This window comes from Nicotiana sylvestris, chromosome 9 (genome assembly GCF_000393655.2).
Source record: "Nicotiana sylvestris chromosome 9, ASM39365v2, whole genome shotgun sequence".
Lineage (NCBI taxonomy): Eukaryota > Viridiplantae > Streptophyta > Magnoliopsida > Solanales > Solanaceae > Nicotiana > Nicotiana sylvestris.
In genome coordinates, this window is record NC_091065.1 from 43,335,206 (window position 1) to 43,351,815 (window position 16,610).

The 16,610-nt window shown below is 42.8% G+C and overlaps 2 protein-coding genes across 2 annotated transcripts; both read left to right on the forward strand.

The window, feature by feature from the left end:
* The first annotated feature begins 8,891 nt into the window (after positions 1–8,891).
* On the forward strand, positions 8,892–11,826 carry LOC138877507 (uncharacterized). The gene is made up of 4 exons (XM_070157120.1): positions 8,892–9,149; positions 9,264–9,446; positions 9,664–10,514; positions 11,577–11,826. The coding sequence occupies exons 1-4, from the start codon at positions 8,892–8,894 to the stop codon at positions 11,824–11,826; spliced, it is 1,542 nt and encodes a 513-aa protein (XP_070013221.1).
* Positions 11,827–11,866: 40 nt separating this feature from the next.
* On the forward strand, positions 11,867–12,928 carry LOC138877508 (uncharacterized). The gene is made up of 2 exons (XM_070157121.1): positions 11,867–11,879; positions 12,492–12,928. The coding sequence occupies exons 1-2, from the start codon at positions 11,867–11,869 to the stop codon at positions 12,926–12,928; spliced, it is 450 nt and encodes a 149-aa protein (XP_070013222.1).
* Positions 12,929–16,610: the final 3,682 nt, after the last annotated feature.

Consider the following 16,610-nt stretch of genomic DNA (forward strand, 5'->3'; position numbering starts at 1 on the left):
CTTACACTACTTATCTTATATCCAGAATAGACCCTCTAAAGTATATCTTCCAGAAGCCCATGCCCACTGGCAAGCTCGCCAAATGGCAGATCCTGCTAAGTGAATTCGACATTGTTTACGTGACCCAGAAAGCAATCAAAGGGCAAGCTTTGGCGGACCATCTCGCCGAAAATCCCATAGATGGAGAATACGAGCCCCTAAAAACGTATTTTCCCGATGAAGAGGTATCTTTCATAGGAGAAGATATTGCATAATCCTATGATGGTTGGAGGGTGTTTTTCGACGGAGCAGCAAATTTCAAAGGAGTTGGCATAAGAGCATTCCTAGTGTCAGAAACCGGTCAGCATTACCCGGTATCCGCCAATCTCAGGTTCCTTTGCACCAACAATATGGCCGAGTACGAAGCCTGTGTCTTGGGGCTCAAAATGACCATTGACATGAATGTTCAGGAGTTGCTAGTGATCGGGGATTCAGACTTGCTCATACATCAGGTTCGAGGAGAGTGGGCAACCAAGAACTCTAAAATACTCCCCTACTTGCATCACATACAGGAGTTAAGGAAAAGGTTCATAAAGACAGAATTTCAGCACGTCCCCAGAATCCAGAACGAGTTTGCTGATGCATTAGCTACTTTATCGTCCATGATCCAGCATCCAGATACAAATTTCATTGACCCCATCCCAGTAAAGATTCATGATCAGCCAACTTATTATGGCCACATTGAGGAAAAAGCGGATGGGAAACCATGGTTCCATGACATCAAGGAGTACTTCACAACAGGGGAATATCCGAGACTTGCCAATGCTACTCAGAAGCGCACGCTTTGGAGGTTATCCAACAACTTCTTTCACAGCGGAGGAATCCTGTAGAGGAGGACTCCCGAATTGGGTTTGTTAAGGTGTGTCGATGCAAAAGAAGCAACCAAACTATTGGATGAGGTGCACATAGGGACCTGCGGACCGCACATGAATGGTTTTGTTTTGGCAAAGAAGATACTCCGAGCAGGGTATTTTTGGATGACTATGGAAACAGACTATATCCAGTATGTTTGCAAATGCCATTGCTGTTAGATACATGCAGATATGATAAAGGCGCCTCCAAACGAGCTTACTACGACAAGCTCACCATGGCCATTCGCCGCTTGGGGAATGGATGTTATCGGACCTATCGAGCCTGTCGCATCAAATGGGCACAGGTTCATCCTAGTGGCAATCGATTATTTTATCAAATGGGTCGAAGCAGCATCATACAAGCCGGTCACTAAGAAAGTTGTGGCGGGTTTCGTCCGCGATCGCATTGTTTGTCAGTTCGGGGTTCCGGAATCAAACATCACCGATAATGGTTACAATCTCAACAGCGACTTGATGAAAGCAATGTGTGAAACTTTCAAGATCAAACACAAGAACTCTACAGCCTACAGGCCTCAGATGAATGGATCTGTGGAAGCAGCCAACAAGAATATCAAGAAGATACTAAGGAAGATGGTCGAAAGGCACAAACAATGGCATGAGAAGTTATCATTCGCTTTATTGGGATATCGCACTACAGTCCGTACATAGACCGGAGAAACTCCCTACATGCTGGTTTATGGTACAGAGGCGGTCATCCCCGCCGAGGTAGAAATCCCCTCCTTAAGGATCATACAAGAAGTAGAATTGGATGATGTAGAATGGGTAAAAGGTCGCTACGAGCAGTTAGCCCTTATAGATGGGGAAAGGATGAATGCAGTTTGCCACGGTCAGTTGTATCAGAACAAAATGTCCAGAGCCTTCAACAAAAGGGTTAAGCCAAGGAAGTTTACACCGGGGCAACTGGTGTTGAAGAAAATCTTCCCACATCAAGATGAGGCCAAGGGGAAGTTCTCTCCTAATTGGTAGGGTCCGTACATGGTTCACCGGGTTCTAACTGGAGGAGCCCTTATTCTTGCAGAGATGGATAGAGAAGTCTGGCCGAAGCCAATCAATTCAGATGCAGTGAAACGATATTATGTGTAACCACTTATGATTCCCTTAATGATGTAATTTGAACTACACCTGACCTGATTCCCATTTAAGAGGGGATACGTAGGCCCTATGGGTTCGGTCATAATTTAATAAAAATTCCATTTTTCCCCCGCTATTAGAGTCGGGGAAGAATTTTGAGGAGGGCACTAAAAATTCCGAAGTTAATTTTAGTTTACGCATCGCCAGAAGCGCCAACCCAGCAAACTGGGGAAGAATTTTAAGGAGAACCCTCAAAATTCCAAAGATGTTTTTTTTAGTCATTTAGCACAGCCGTCAGAAACGTCCGATCAGCAAACTGGGGCAGAATTTTGAGGAGGACCCTCAAAATTCCGGAGAAAATAGGTTGCAATGTCCTGAACCACGTCGCAGTCGTTGGTTCATCTAAAGAAAACTATTTTCGATTATATACGTTATATTTACTAAATCATGCATAACTATTATCTGAATGTTGTTGTTTAGCAACGCTACCCCAATGACACACAACGTCAAGAGCCTGGGAAAGACGAACTAACCTTTCCCCTCACAGAACTCACGATTTTCTTTGGATGCAGGCACTCGACTTGCAATATCGTCAGGTATATTTATGTACGCATACTTTCCCAAGGATGCAACTTCTCAGAATCATCACTTGCCCGCAATTGCTATCCGTACCCAATCTCCCCAGCAGTCATATTGTCGTAATCAGCTATCAGCTAAGAGATCTTACTACTGATCATCCTTTTACATTCTTTCACTGCATAAGGCTACTTATCTGCCTTTCAAGGTTAAGCTCTACCTCCATCCTGCATAAGGCTACTTATCTGCCTTTCGAGATGAAACTCTGTCTCCATCTGCATTCTTGCATAAGGCTACTTATCTGCCTTTCGAGGTTAAGCTCTACCTCCATCCTGCATAAGGCTACTTATCAACCTTTCGAGACTAAGCATTGTCTCCATCCGCATTTCTCGGCATTGCATAAGGCTACCTTTCTGCCTTCCGAGGTTAAGCTCTACCTCCATCTGCATCGCATAAGGCTACCTTTCTGCCTTTCGAGACTAAGCAATGTCTCCATCCTCATTTCCCTGCATTGCATAAGGCTACCTTTCTGCCTTCCGAGGTTAAGCTCTACCTCCATCTGCATCGCATAAGGCTACTTATCTGCCTTTCGAGACTAAGCTCTGTCTCCATCTGCATTTTTGCATAAGGCTACTTATCTGCCTTTCGAGGTTAAGCTCTACCTCCATCCTGCCCAAGGCTACTTTTCTGCCTTTCGAGACTAAGCTCTGTCTCCATCTGCATTTTTTCATAAGGCTACTTATCTACCTTTCGAGGTTAAGCTCTACCTCCATTCAGCATATGGCTACTTATATGCCTTACAAGACTAAGCATTGTCTCCATCTTGCATGGCTGAAGCATCGCCCCTTTATTTTTCGAACGACTGAAATATTGCCACCTGCATTTAAATTCTCGTTTCGGCTGAAAGATCGCCACCCTTTGCATTCATTTGGCTGAAGGATTACCACCTTTTCATGGGCTGAAAGATCGCCAACTTATTCAAAGGCGTCATAGTTCAGAGGCACCATCGGCATAGCCCGAGAACACCATTTCATGGCCTGCGAATCTTTACTTTTATGCTCTTCATGGCCCAGGACATCATAGTTCGAGGACGTCATCCTAACCGTCCAAAGACAACATCCATGGTCCAATGGGAACTTGCATCATGTTTAAATTATGCACAATACACGATACATTGCTCACTTGCATGTACACCGGCTAGCAAACGGCCATCTCAGCAGGAGCGATCCCGCTTCGGTTCTCCACAGTCTGTCCGACTCCAAATCTAATCATCACGTCCGTTCTTTTCGAACCCCCATTCGACACACTCCGTCAATGGTTCCTGAACTACATATGGCCTGATTCCGATAAAATCAGGGATATGTAGGCGGCTCCGAATCCAGATCTTGGTCAAAACGCTTTTCGATCGTCGATCCGGTCAAAATTGGCCATCTTGTCTTTACCCGACAACACTTTCATCCTCCTCGGGTAAAGAGGGGCAGCTGTTGATATCCAAATTTTCCCTATGTATTTTTATACCCAAAACACTTCCAAAATAACATATATGTGCATATATAAGCACACCAAAAGATTTTGGCATTTTAATTATTTTTAAACCAATTTATGGCCTATTTTTACACCATTAAATACCATAATTATTACCCAAAGCTTGCCATTTTGGAGGATAATTTATTTCATTCTCACATTTACATCAAAATATAGCTAACATGATTTTTGCATATTTTTACAAATTCGTTTGTTGTTTTTAAAACTAAATTGCATATAATTGCAATACTAGCCTCTTTAAGATTTTATCGCATTTTATAATTATAAAAATTGATCCCAGTATTTTAAATTAATATTTATATACTATTTACTGATTTAGTACTTTTAATTTAATTTTAAAATCATTTTTTTACTATTTTTATAAAACAAAATGGAAAAACTGGCTATTTAATATGTAGCCCCATTTACCTTTCAGTCTTAGCCTAAATTAACCCCAATCTTAGCTCCCAATTGGACCAAAATCCCCAACCCAATTATCCAACTAACCCAACCCAATTAGCCAATTAACCGAACCGGCCCGTGTTCCTTCTAATCTGAGCCATTGATCATTTTGATCAACGACCCAGATTCCCCCTTACCTTAATTAATTCCAACGACCTTATCCCTACCCCCATTCTCTCCAAACCCGCCGCCTTTGTTTCCCTCGTCTCTCTCGAACTCTCTCAACCCCGGAAACCCTAGAAGCCGCCTACCCCCTCTCCGACCCAAAATCCACCGGAATCCATGGTTAATATATCCATGGACGATCTCTACTCACCATATTCTGCTCCTATACGCCTGCTCGCTGAAGATATGAGGCTAGACCTCAAAGGTATTCATCTATACATTGGCCGATTCGAGATTCTTTGGTCGTTTTCGGCCTTGCTCCGGCGTACTTTAGCCTCTTGAGCCTGGATTCGACCTTATCAGCTCAGATCCGCTCTCGTGACTTCCAAGCCTTCTCGTCCTTTAAGGTTCTTAGAAACCCTAACCTATTCGAGGTTGCTTTTCGTTATTCTTTCAGATCTATGATAAATCTATGCTATATTTGACGTTTCAAGTGTTTTCCCAAAAATTCCTTTTCGAAATCGTTGGTTTTTCAAATTAGGGTTTCTGAAAATCTTTCAATTTTTGTTGTTCTTTTCTTTCGGCTGTTTGTATGCAGTATGCTCGTATGTTCTCCTCCTCTATTTACGCATGTATTGTCTTCCTACTTTTGTACGTACGCTCACATGATTAGTCTGCTATTTTTTTTCTCACTCTTTACTACTGTGTTTCTCGATGTTTTGCTTTTCTGAACTATGTTCGTGTTCTTGTTAAGCATGTAGTCTGTTCTGTTTAAACCCCCATCCTTTCTTATGTTCCGAAGTTGTCTGAACATGTTCTCCATGCCTTAAAATGGTTTTCTTTTCTTTGATTGTTTCAAGCCTTCTATTGTATTTGCCTGATTCTCATAAGACTCCTTGAGTCTGTTCACTTGCCTTCTCATTTCTGTGTTTGATTCGATGGGGAAACCCTAGAATTTGGGGGTTTTCTCTTGGAAAATCAAATTAGGGTTCCACTTTGGGACCCTGTACCTTCAGACTCACTATCAATCTCTGGTTAAACTTGTATTCTTTTGTTTATGATTCTAAATACTTCGATGTTAGACTCTTCTATTTGAAATGTTTGCTTTATATATGATAAACTCTTATTTCAAAAGGTCTTTTGCCAACTTGCGATTGATTCCGAATTCCTTTTTATGAGGATTGATTGAGTGTTACTGATTTTCTTTAAAATAAGTTTTTCTTCACCTTTTCTGGGTTGGATCCATTCGTGCCAAGGCTCAAACCTTGATTTTTACTGACTGTTGATTGATTGCCTTTCCTTATTTGCCCAAACCGTGTACTACTAGACTCTTTCCTTAAATAAGTTTCTGTGTATTTACCCTTATTGTACTTCCTTAGAAAAGATTTTAAAATCAAATCCTTTCCTTATTTGTCATGCCCGTTTGAAATCAATCCCTTGGATGAAGGGAAATCTGTGTGATTGACTTTCAAAATTATTTTCTTACTTTCTTCTCACTTGTCTTCTGCACGATAAAAGGGGCTACCCCTTTTGCACTTAATACGTACATACACAAAAAGACTTCGAACTTTTCAATACTTTCTCTAATACTACTTTCTCGACTTCTAGTATTGAGCACTCTGCTCCTCTTCTCTTTCTACTATCTAAAACATTCTTGAGTTCTTTTTGAACTCTCAAATATTTGCTGAAGACTCGATTTTGCTCCTGCTGACTTCTGGCTGTTTACTTGCTTTTGTTGTTCTACTATTCTAGTACTTGCAACTGGTATGTCATTCTTAGTTCAATAATGCCCCTTAACTATGTGTTTATTTCCTAGCCTGTCATGCTCTCTCTTTCACCATGTGTTTACATCTTAGTCTGTTATGCTTTCTTTCCTTATGTTTCTGCAACTCTGTATGTTCTCTTCTCATGTGAATCCCTTCCCTTTACCCCTTTGTATGAGAGTACAGTTCTAGCCATGACAACACTCTATTATTGCTGCCCATGACTTTGAACTAGGTTCTTTTGAACCTTTTACTCGAATCAGTTCCCACTTCCCTTTTCCCCTTTATATGCTGAGCCTGATTTGGGTCTGGTGGTGTCCTAATCACCATCTAGACTCAGGTCTGACCTCTAAGGTCTGCTCTTAACTTGTTTGGACCAAACAAATGGTCAGGGGTGTGCCAGTCAACACCTATGGCTGGGTATGACCACCATTTGCTATGGCTCCCCAATCCCTCTTTCCCTTTGGACTCATTCCTAGTTCGAAGTTCTGCCCCTCTATGGTAAGCCATGTTTTGGGACCCTTGAGCTCCCACTGAACTTGGATGCCTGAGGGCTGGCTATTCCGCACTGTACTATTCTAATTCTAAATGGTATCCTGAGTGTAAGTAATGCCGAGAATCCTTGAGATTCTTTGGAACTTTGAAACACTTTGGATAAAGAGAAGGCTTTGGAAATTCGGAATTGGTTAATCACATGTTATTGGACATTAAGATTGAATTAGGCTGCTTGGATCTAGCTGTTAGTTTTTAAGGTATTTATTTTCTTTCTTTTGGTCTGTAATAATTTGTATAAAGGATTTGGGGAATATAGTAAAAGGGTGTGGGAGGGGTTTTACATTCTTGCATCAGTAGGGGTAGAAACCATGCTTTTTAGGATTTTAATTTTTTAGAAATCCCGCCTATAGGGATGTTCAATATTTTTGGTTCCACATCACCTAGAGACCATGCCTATAGGGTCAACGCTTCATTGTGTTACAAATCACATAGAAATCATGCCTATAAGACTTAAGGTTCATGTAATCAATGCATATAGAGATCATGCCTATAAGGAATGCATATGCATTAGGCAAACTGTAGGGTTAATTAGCACAATCATCTTTTACAAGTTCAATAACAGGTTTTAAAAATATCAAAATAGATATCATGCCTATAGGATCAGCATCAAACTCGTCTGATTCGCTTAAAGTAATAATAATCTATTAACTGGTCCTTAACGTCTTAATACAGCAACGATTTCAGAAGTCTTAATTCTTTGACAAAAACTCTCCTCACTCAGTATGCTTTTAAATCCCTCAAATCGGCATCTTTTTCTGAAACAGTTTCTTTCTAAACATTCTGTCTAAACGTTTTAGTCAGACCCTGAACTTGTCTTTTAAACAGTTGCAACTTACCCTTTCCTTAGATATTTCTATCTCTGAAACTCTTTCACAACCATTTCTGTGTTTTATTTTAATGCAGTCCATACTTTCTTTTCAAAACTCCTCTACATTAGACTACTTTTTCCTGAAACCAGTACCTTTTAAATCACTCACTTGAAATACCTTAATTTCTGACAATTGGATCCAAGATTCCTAATGCAGACTTTCTATCTAAACATATGGGTTGAACCAGTCCCTTCGCTGTTTAAGTTTAATTTAAAGACCAAATCAGTATGTGCCAAGACATGCTAAACTAAGTGTTTGTTTGATTAAGGGGTTTACTTGAGCCTTACCTATTTGTTTTGTTCATCTTTATAATTGTTACTTGTTTTGTATGTCGCAATTAAAATTTTAACCTTTGAACCCCATATATGCCTATATCCCTTTCCTTCCCCTTTAGGATTAGAAGTCCTGATACCCCGGGACTGATAAGTTGGGACGGGTACTAGCATGCAATAAGTAAACGAGACTGATCGCGTTTAAATACCTTAACGCGGTGGGAAGGGTAGATATGGATATGATGACCGATGCGCTAATATCACGTGCGACCCCTCTTCTGACGAGTGATCACTGGGTATTGCATTGAAGTGATCCATATTAATTATAAACTTAGGACTCCCCTCCCTTTATTTGCTTTCATCCCTTCTTGTAAAACTGTTCGAATCTCTTTTTCATAAATTTCTACCCTCTCTACTTACCTTTGAAAATTTTCAACTTGGTCGCAATGTTATGTGTGAATCCTTATTTGAGCCTTGATTGTTTACTTGTAAAGTCACAATTGCAACATGGCCGGGAACCACACTAGTGGATCTTGAGGGGTGCCTAACACCTTCCCTTCGGGATAATTTCTAGCCCTTACCCTAATCTCTGGTCTCTTCATCTCAAACCCTTCTTAAAGTGTCCTAATGCACTATAATCATTAGGTGGCGACTCTTTAACTTCTAAACCCAATTCTCGAAAGGGAATAGAGTTGTCCTCCCAATGTCGTATACCCGATTTCTGACCCCACAGTTAGAGAAAAAGGGGGCGTCGACAATCATCATCATCAGCACCCTGAAGACATGAACTATATGTCAAACTATGGAGGCCAGAGACAGGGCAATCAAAACTGGGGTCAGCAAACTCAGCAGCCATACAGACCACCTCAGCCACAATACAACGCTGGAAACATGGGAGGTATGAGACCTCCCAACAATATGGCACCTTATCCAAGGCGACAAGGGTACAACAATCAGCAACAAGGGTATCCCCCACCTCAGCAACAGCATCTTGGAAGGCAAGAAGATGGGTTCACGAGACTTGAAGCAATGATGCAGCAGGTTATTGGGCCCAATGCAAAAATAAATGAAAGAGTAAATGCACATGACACAGCAATCAAAAATATTGAAGTGCAATTGGGCCAAATTTCAATGTCTCTGAACAATCTTCCTTAGGGGACATTACCTGCAGACACCCAGATTAATCCAAAAGATCAGGGCCCAAAAAAGCTGATGGCAGTGAGTCTCCGTAATGGAAGGGATCTAGATGTAGAACAAGAGAGAGCTCGAGAAAATATACAGGCTGAGACATTCATTCCAGTGCCCATTGAGCTGGATGAGTCTACGATACTGACAGAAGTGACAGTCCAACCTGCTCAAGAAGAAAAGAACATTCAGTAGGAGACTGAAAGTAGCTGAGCCAGTTGAAGAGCCAGTAGTTGAAATAGAATCTGATAAAGAGAAGTCCCAAGTGATTGGGAAGAAGAGACCTCCCGCACCCTTTCCACAGAGGCTGGCCAAGCATCAAAAGAAGGAGCAGTATAAAAAGTTCTTTGAAATGCTTAAACAAATCTAGGTAAATATTCCACTGATTGAAGCTTTAAAGGAGATGCCTGGGTACGCAAAAATGATGAAGGACATGATGTACCGAAAATTTGATTTTCAAGACTTGGCTACGGTTACACTTACTCAAACCTGTAGTGCAGTGGTGACGAGACCTATTGCTGAAAAGCTGTCTGATCCAGGTAGCTTTACAATTCCATGCAGTATTGGGAATTTCGCCTTTGCTAAGGCGCTCTGTGATTTAGGGGCCAACATTAATCTTATGCCCCTGGCTATCTATAAGAGGTTGGGCATTGGGAGAGCTAGACCCACCTCCATGTTGCTGCAGCTGGCCGACAGGACTGTGAAGCGTCCATTAGGTATTTTTGATGATGTGCTTATTCAGGTGGGGAAATTTGTGTTCCCTGCAGATTTTGTGATCTTGGATTGCAAAGTGGATGGAGAGTTTCCTATAGTCTTAGGAAGACCATTCTTGGTCACGGGGAGAGCTCTGATTGACTGTGAGACTAGGGAGCTCAAAATGAGACTCAATGATGAGAAAATAACATTCAATGTGCAGAAGTCTATGAAGCGACCAAGCGAGTTTGCCAATTGCTCTCTTATTGATGCAGTGGATGTAATTGTAGAGTCTGATGATAAGGTGTTGACAATTGAGGACCCCCTTGCCGCACGTTTGATGAACTTAGATGAAGTGAATGGTGAGGATTTGGCGGAATGGGTGTTGGCATTGGAAGGTAGAGGGTTCTGGGAGAGAAATCTAGAGTTTGAGCCCTTGCACTTAGAAAAGAGAGAAACTCCTCCAGCTAAGCCATCCATTGAAGAACCACCAAAGCTAGAGTTAAAGCCATTGCCAGCCCACATCAGGTATGAATTTCTGGGACCTGACTCCATATTACCTGTTATTATCTCATCTAGTTTGTTAGATGTGCAGGTTCAAAAACTTTTACATGTACTAAAGGAGTGCAAAACTGCCATAGGGTGGACCATGGCAGACATCAGGGGGATCAGCCCCGCCTACTGCATGCACAAGATTCTGCTGGAAGAGGGGCACAAACCTTCCAGGGAACATCAGAGGAGGTTGAACCCCAACATGATGGAAGTGGTGAAGAAGGAGGTAATAAAGTGGTTGGATGCGAGAATTATTTTCCCAATCTCTGACAGTAGCTCGGTGAGCCCAGTGCAATGTGTTCCTAAAAAGGGTGGCATGACGGTTGTGACAAATGAAAACAATGAATTGATCTCAACAAGAACCATCACAAGCTGGAGAATTTGTGTGGACTATCGAAAGTTGAATCTAGCCACCCGGAAATACCACTTCCCACTTCCCTTCATTGATCAGATGTTGGACAGATTGGCAGGGAGGTCACACTTCTATTTTCTGGATGGGTACTCAGGGTACAATCAGATCTCCATTGCACCGGAGGACAGAGAGAAGACCTCCTTCACATGCTCGTATGGCACTTATGCCTTTAGACGGATGCCCTTTGGCCTATGCAACGCACCTACCACATTCCAACGGTGCATGATGGCCATATTCACTGACATGGTTGAGGACATAATGGAGGTGTTCATGGATGACTTCTCAGTGGTGGGGAATTCATTTGATGAGTGCCTGATAAATCTGATGCGTGTGCTGAAACGGTGCATCGAGACTAACTTGGTTCTGAACTAGGAGAAGTGCCATTTCATGATACAAGAAGGCATAGTCTTGGGGCACCGGGTGTCAAGCAAGGGAATAGAGGTGGATCGCACGAAAGTTGATGTAATAGCAAAGCTGCCTCCACCAACTTCAGTCAAAACCATCAGAAGCTTCCTTGGATATGCCGGTTTTTATCGGAGGTTCATAAAAGACTACTCCAAAATCGCCAACCCCCTCTGTAAGTTGTTAGAAAAAGATCACCCGTTTTTGTTTTCTAATGATTGCAGGGTAGCATTTGAGGAGTTGAAAAAGAGACTGGTCATAACACCTATCATTGTTGCCCCCAACTGGGAGCAACCGTTCGAACTAATGTGTGATGTCAATGACTATGCAGTGGGGGCAGTGTTGGGCCAGCGGAAAGACAAACTGATGCACCCAATCTACTATGCTAGTAGAACGCTGAGTAGAGCCCAGTTGAACTACACTGTGACTAAAAAGGAGATGTTGGCTGTAATGTTCGCGTTTGACAAGTTCTGATCCTACCTGATAGGGTCCAAGGTAATTGTATATACTGACCATGCAGCTCTCAGGTACTTAATAGAAAAGAAAGAATCTAAGCCACGCCTGATTCATTGGGTGTTGCTATTGCAAAAGTTCGATCTTGAGATTCGTGACCGTAAGGGCACTGAGAATCAAGTCATTGATCATCTATCACGACTTGAGGGAGATGAAAATGTAGTTGAGGTTGAGGAAATACTGAAAACTTTTCTAGACGAGTAGCTGCTCACCACCACTCATCAGGAAGCGTCATGTTATGCAGACTTTGCTAATTACCTAGCCAGTGGTATAGTTCCTCACGACCTTTCATCGGTCCAAAGGAATAGATTTTTTCGTGAAAACCGCCAGTATTACTGGGATAAACCTTATCTGTTTAGAATATGCCTTGATAATATGATCCGAAGATGCGTCCCCGAGATAGAGCAATTTTCTGTTTTGCAGGCTTGTCACGCATCGGCGTATGGTGGACACTTTGAAGGGGTTAGGACAGCGGCAAAGGTGCTAGAGGCTGGATTCTTCTGGCCGACAATGTTTAAAGATGCGCACCTATGGGTCAAGAGGTGGAAGTGTTTGACGTCTGGGTGATTGACTTCATGGGTCCCTTCGTTAGCTCCTATGGCAATAAGTACATATTGTTGCTGTAGACTATGTGTCCAAATGGGTGGAAGCTGCGGCGTTACCCACCAATGATGCAAAAGTGGTGGTAGGATTTCTAAAGAAGAACATATTCACCCGCTTTGGGACACCACAAGCAATTATCAGTGATGAAGGCACTCATTTTTGCAAAAGGGCCTTTGAAAAGTTGCTAGCTAAGTACGATGTGCGGCACAAGGTGGCTACTCCTTACCACCCGCAAACTAGTGAACAGATTGAAGTGTCCAACAGAGAAATCAAGAGTGTGTTAACCAAAACTGTGAACGCCACAAGAACTGATTGGGCGAGGAAGCTAGATGATGCACTCTGGGCTTACAGAACTGCCTTCAAAACTCCAATTGGTATGTCACCATACAAGTTGGTGTTTGGGAAGGCCTGCCACCTGCCAGTGGAACTTGAACATAAAGCGTGGTGGGCATTGAAATAGCTAAACTTAGACATGGAAGCTGCAGGCACGTCAAGAGTCAGTGAATTGCATGAGCTCGAAAAGTTCAGATATCTTGCTTTTGAGAGCACAAAATTGTACAAGGAGAGAATGAAGAGGCTGCACGATCAGAACATTGTTGAGAGAAATTTCAAACCCGGGGACATGGTATTGCTATACAACTCAAGACTACGTCTGTTCCCAGGTAAACTTAAGTCACGATGGTCTGGACCATTTCGAGTAGTTGAAGTTTTCCCTTCAGGAGCTATTGAGATTGCCACAGAGAATGACTCTCGTACATTCAGAGTCAACGGTCTGATATTGAAGCCATATGTGGGCATGAGCGAGAAAAAGGAAGTGTCTGAGCTGCACCTGACTGACCCGCAGAGGTCGAGCGAGCCTTAAATGCACTCATCCTGCATCGTGCCGCGACGTTAAATCAGGCGCTGCGTGGGAGGCAACCCACGAAATTGTTGTAAGTGTAACACATTATATAAAAATAAAAAATAAAAAAAAAATAAAATCAGACAATTGCCCAGACCGCGGTTCCACCGCTACCACGGTCAAACCGCAGTCAGAGACCCCCTCTGAACTTCGTTCACCGCATTTCCATTGCGACCACGGTGAAACCGCAGTGGGAACCCTTCTCTAAACTTTGTCTACCGCAGTTCAACCTCGACCGCGGCAGAACCGCGGTAGACCCCGTCGGGCCCAGGTATGCAGATATATATATATATATATTTTTAATTCACCCCCCCCCTTTTTTCTAATTCACCTAATCCTTCACCCACCCCAAAACAATTATTCCCCCTCCCTATTCAGAAACAAAACGACCCTCCCCCCAAAATAAAACCCAAATCCTCTCTTCTCTTTCTCTCTCAAATCCCTCCCTCACTCCCAAAAACAGCCATTGTTATCTTCTCCACACCTCCTCTCACCACTACCCACCCTTTCCAACCTTTATCAAGTAAGTGTTCTCTTCTTTTGATTCTGTTTCCTCTTCTAATTAGTGTAATCTAGTCTAAACTAGTTTAGTTAAACCCTAGGTAGGAATAGTGTAGATTTTCTTTCAATTTTTGCTTCTTCTCTATTTTTATTGTTGTATTTGCTTTTTGTGGATTTGTTTGGTGCTAAAATGGTTAGGTCTTTCTTATACTTCGATTGTGGGGGGTGTTTTAGATGATTTGGAGGCCTAGAAATAATTTTTGCGGTGTAGTTTGGTGGAGGGCCCTTTTTGGCCGAAAATTTGGGGCTTGTGGTGCTATTTTGAGGCATTTTGTGCCTATCCTAGGTTGTGGTGGTGTTGTATTTGGTGAATGGTGGTGTTATATTTAACGTGAATCACTTGAGGGAGTAAGTGTGGGGTGTTGTATGCCAGGATTTGTAAGAAAGTTGTGGGGCCATTGTGGAGGTTGTAACCTGGAACACCTCACTAGTTGAGGGTTTGGCATAGTGCATGAATGGAATAAATGGGGGTTAATATTTGGTGCCATCGGGTGGTGAAGTCTGAGTAACCATCCGGCTGGCCCATGTAGGATATCTTTGATGGTTCTCTTGTATTCTTTGCAGGTCATATGGCTCGTAAGAAGTAAAAGAGATCGGCAGGCATATCCCAACAGCCTACATATGATGCCTCAAGGTTCGAATCACAATTGGCAGAGGACGACTTTCATGCCAAGGCCTCAAAGAGCTTCATCCCTGAGATTCCGATTGACAGGGCAGCCCTCCGTGCAGAAAAGGAGGAGATGTATGAGGAAATCCGGCGGAGGGAAATGGAGTTCTTATTTGATGAACCTGAAACGGTGAACAAGATGCTTGTAAGAGAGTTCTACGCGAACTGCCCATCACATACGTTGCAGGAGGTGACTGTGCGTGGCAAATGGGTAGATGCCTCAGTTGAAACTATTCAACAGGTGTTGCGGCTGCCCCGGTTTACTGGTGATGTCGACTATTACCAGGACGCACCAGGAGTCACTTGGGATATTATGACTGATGCACTGTGCACAAGGGGGCAACCAATCTGGATACGTGACCATATCACCCTGAACTCCAATTCATTCACCCATTTGGCTAAGTGTTGGCTCACTATCATTTGCAGCCAGTTCTTGCCCTCAGGCAACACGGCTGACGTGAACTTCCAAAGAGCCCTCTTGACGTGGTGCTTCATCACAAAGAAAGATTTTGATGCGGCAAGACTTATTGGTGATGAAATGATCATACGGTCCCCGCTGAGGTCAAAGGGATTCTACTTCCCCTCCCTGGTGACTACATTGTGCCTGCTGAAGAATGTCCCCACCCATCCTACTGATGGAGAGTTGCCCCCTAAAGCATCTTTCAGAGCTTCGGGCATCAGAGTGGGCAGGAGTGTACACACCACCATTCAGATCGATGATGAGGATGATGACCCGGTTCCCATGGCACCATCCAGGAGATCCTATGGCAGTGCCAGACCCTCTTGGCGCCCCCATGCTGGGGCAGGCTTATCCAGATCACAGTCCACCCAGCCTATGTTGCGTACTATGGAGGAAGAGGTAGGGGATCTTCGCACCTCGGTGGAGGGCCTACACACGCGTATGGATGCCATGTCTCAGCGGCAGTCCAGGTCTGAGAGCCGGTTTATGTCCTGGTTCTATGCTTTGGGGAGAGCTTGCCATGTGGACCCCAGTACCGTCTCCGACTCTGATTGAGGCTCAGGAAAGTCTTCTTACCCTTCTGCTCGTTATTTTTGATATGACATGGGGACATGCCATAATTTTTAAGTGTGGGGTGGGAGACTTGATTGGGTAATATATTGTAGTGTATATAGACATGGTGTATGTTGTAGTATTTGATTGGTGTTGTTGTGTATAATTGACTGTACTCACAGTAGAAGTAACTGACTTGGCCCAACGAAGGACACTTGTCGACAGGTCTCTTGAGGGTCAAAGTCGGATTTAAAAATAAAATAAAATGTAGAGGACTCTTCCTGAGAACGGACCAGTTGGACAGTACTCTTGAGGGAAGTAGTCCATATAGTTTCTTTATTTTATTTTCTTTTTTCTTTTTTAGGTAGTGTAGTAATTTTCCCTTGGTTTTTCTTTTGACCACGGTTCTTTTCCAAGGGCTTTTCTTGAATCGGGTTAGGTAGATTTTTTCGTTTGTAGTTTTAGGACCAAAATGGGTGAAGGCTAGAATGCAACCCTTGATGTACACAACTGAGAATAATAAAAACGAATATGAGGGTGCGACGTCTAGGCTCGTTTGTAGACTCGTAAATCTATGCCTTAATTTTGCACATCCTATCTTGCTCGAACGCTCGTATGAGTGTGTTGATAAACTGATTCGGAATGAGTTACATGCCAAGTGTATGTGAGCTATTACTTGTATTTTGTGCTTGCATGTGATACCTAGAACTTGCCCTGTGTGTTTGCAAAGCGAAATAGAAGCTGTTTGGTTTTAGAGATGATTGAGGCATTTCTTTGTGTAGCCTGTATATTTGTGAATCCACCTGTATATATTGCCATAGTTAACCCCTTTGAGACTGAAGCATGTTCTTTGATAACCCTATAATGACCTATATCCCTGTGTTTGAATAGTTTGACTATTTGAACCTGTACCTCCTAGAAACACTTGAATTACTAAAGAACATACAAAAGTCAAAGTGTGGGGTGGTAAGGAAGTAGGAAAAAGGGGAATCAGGAAAGAA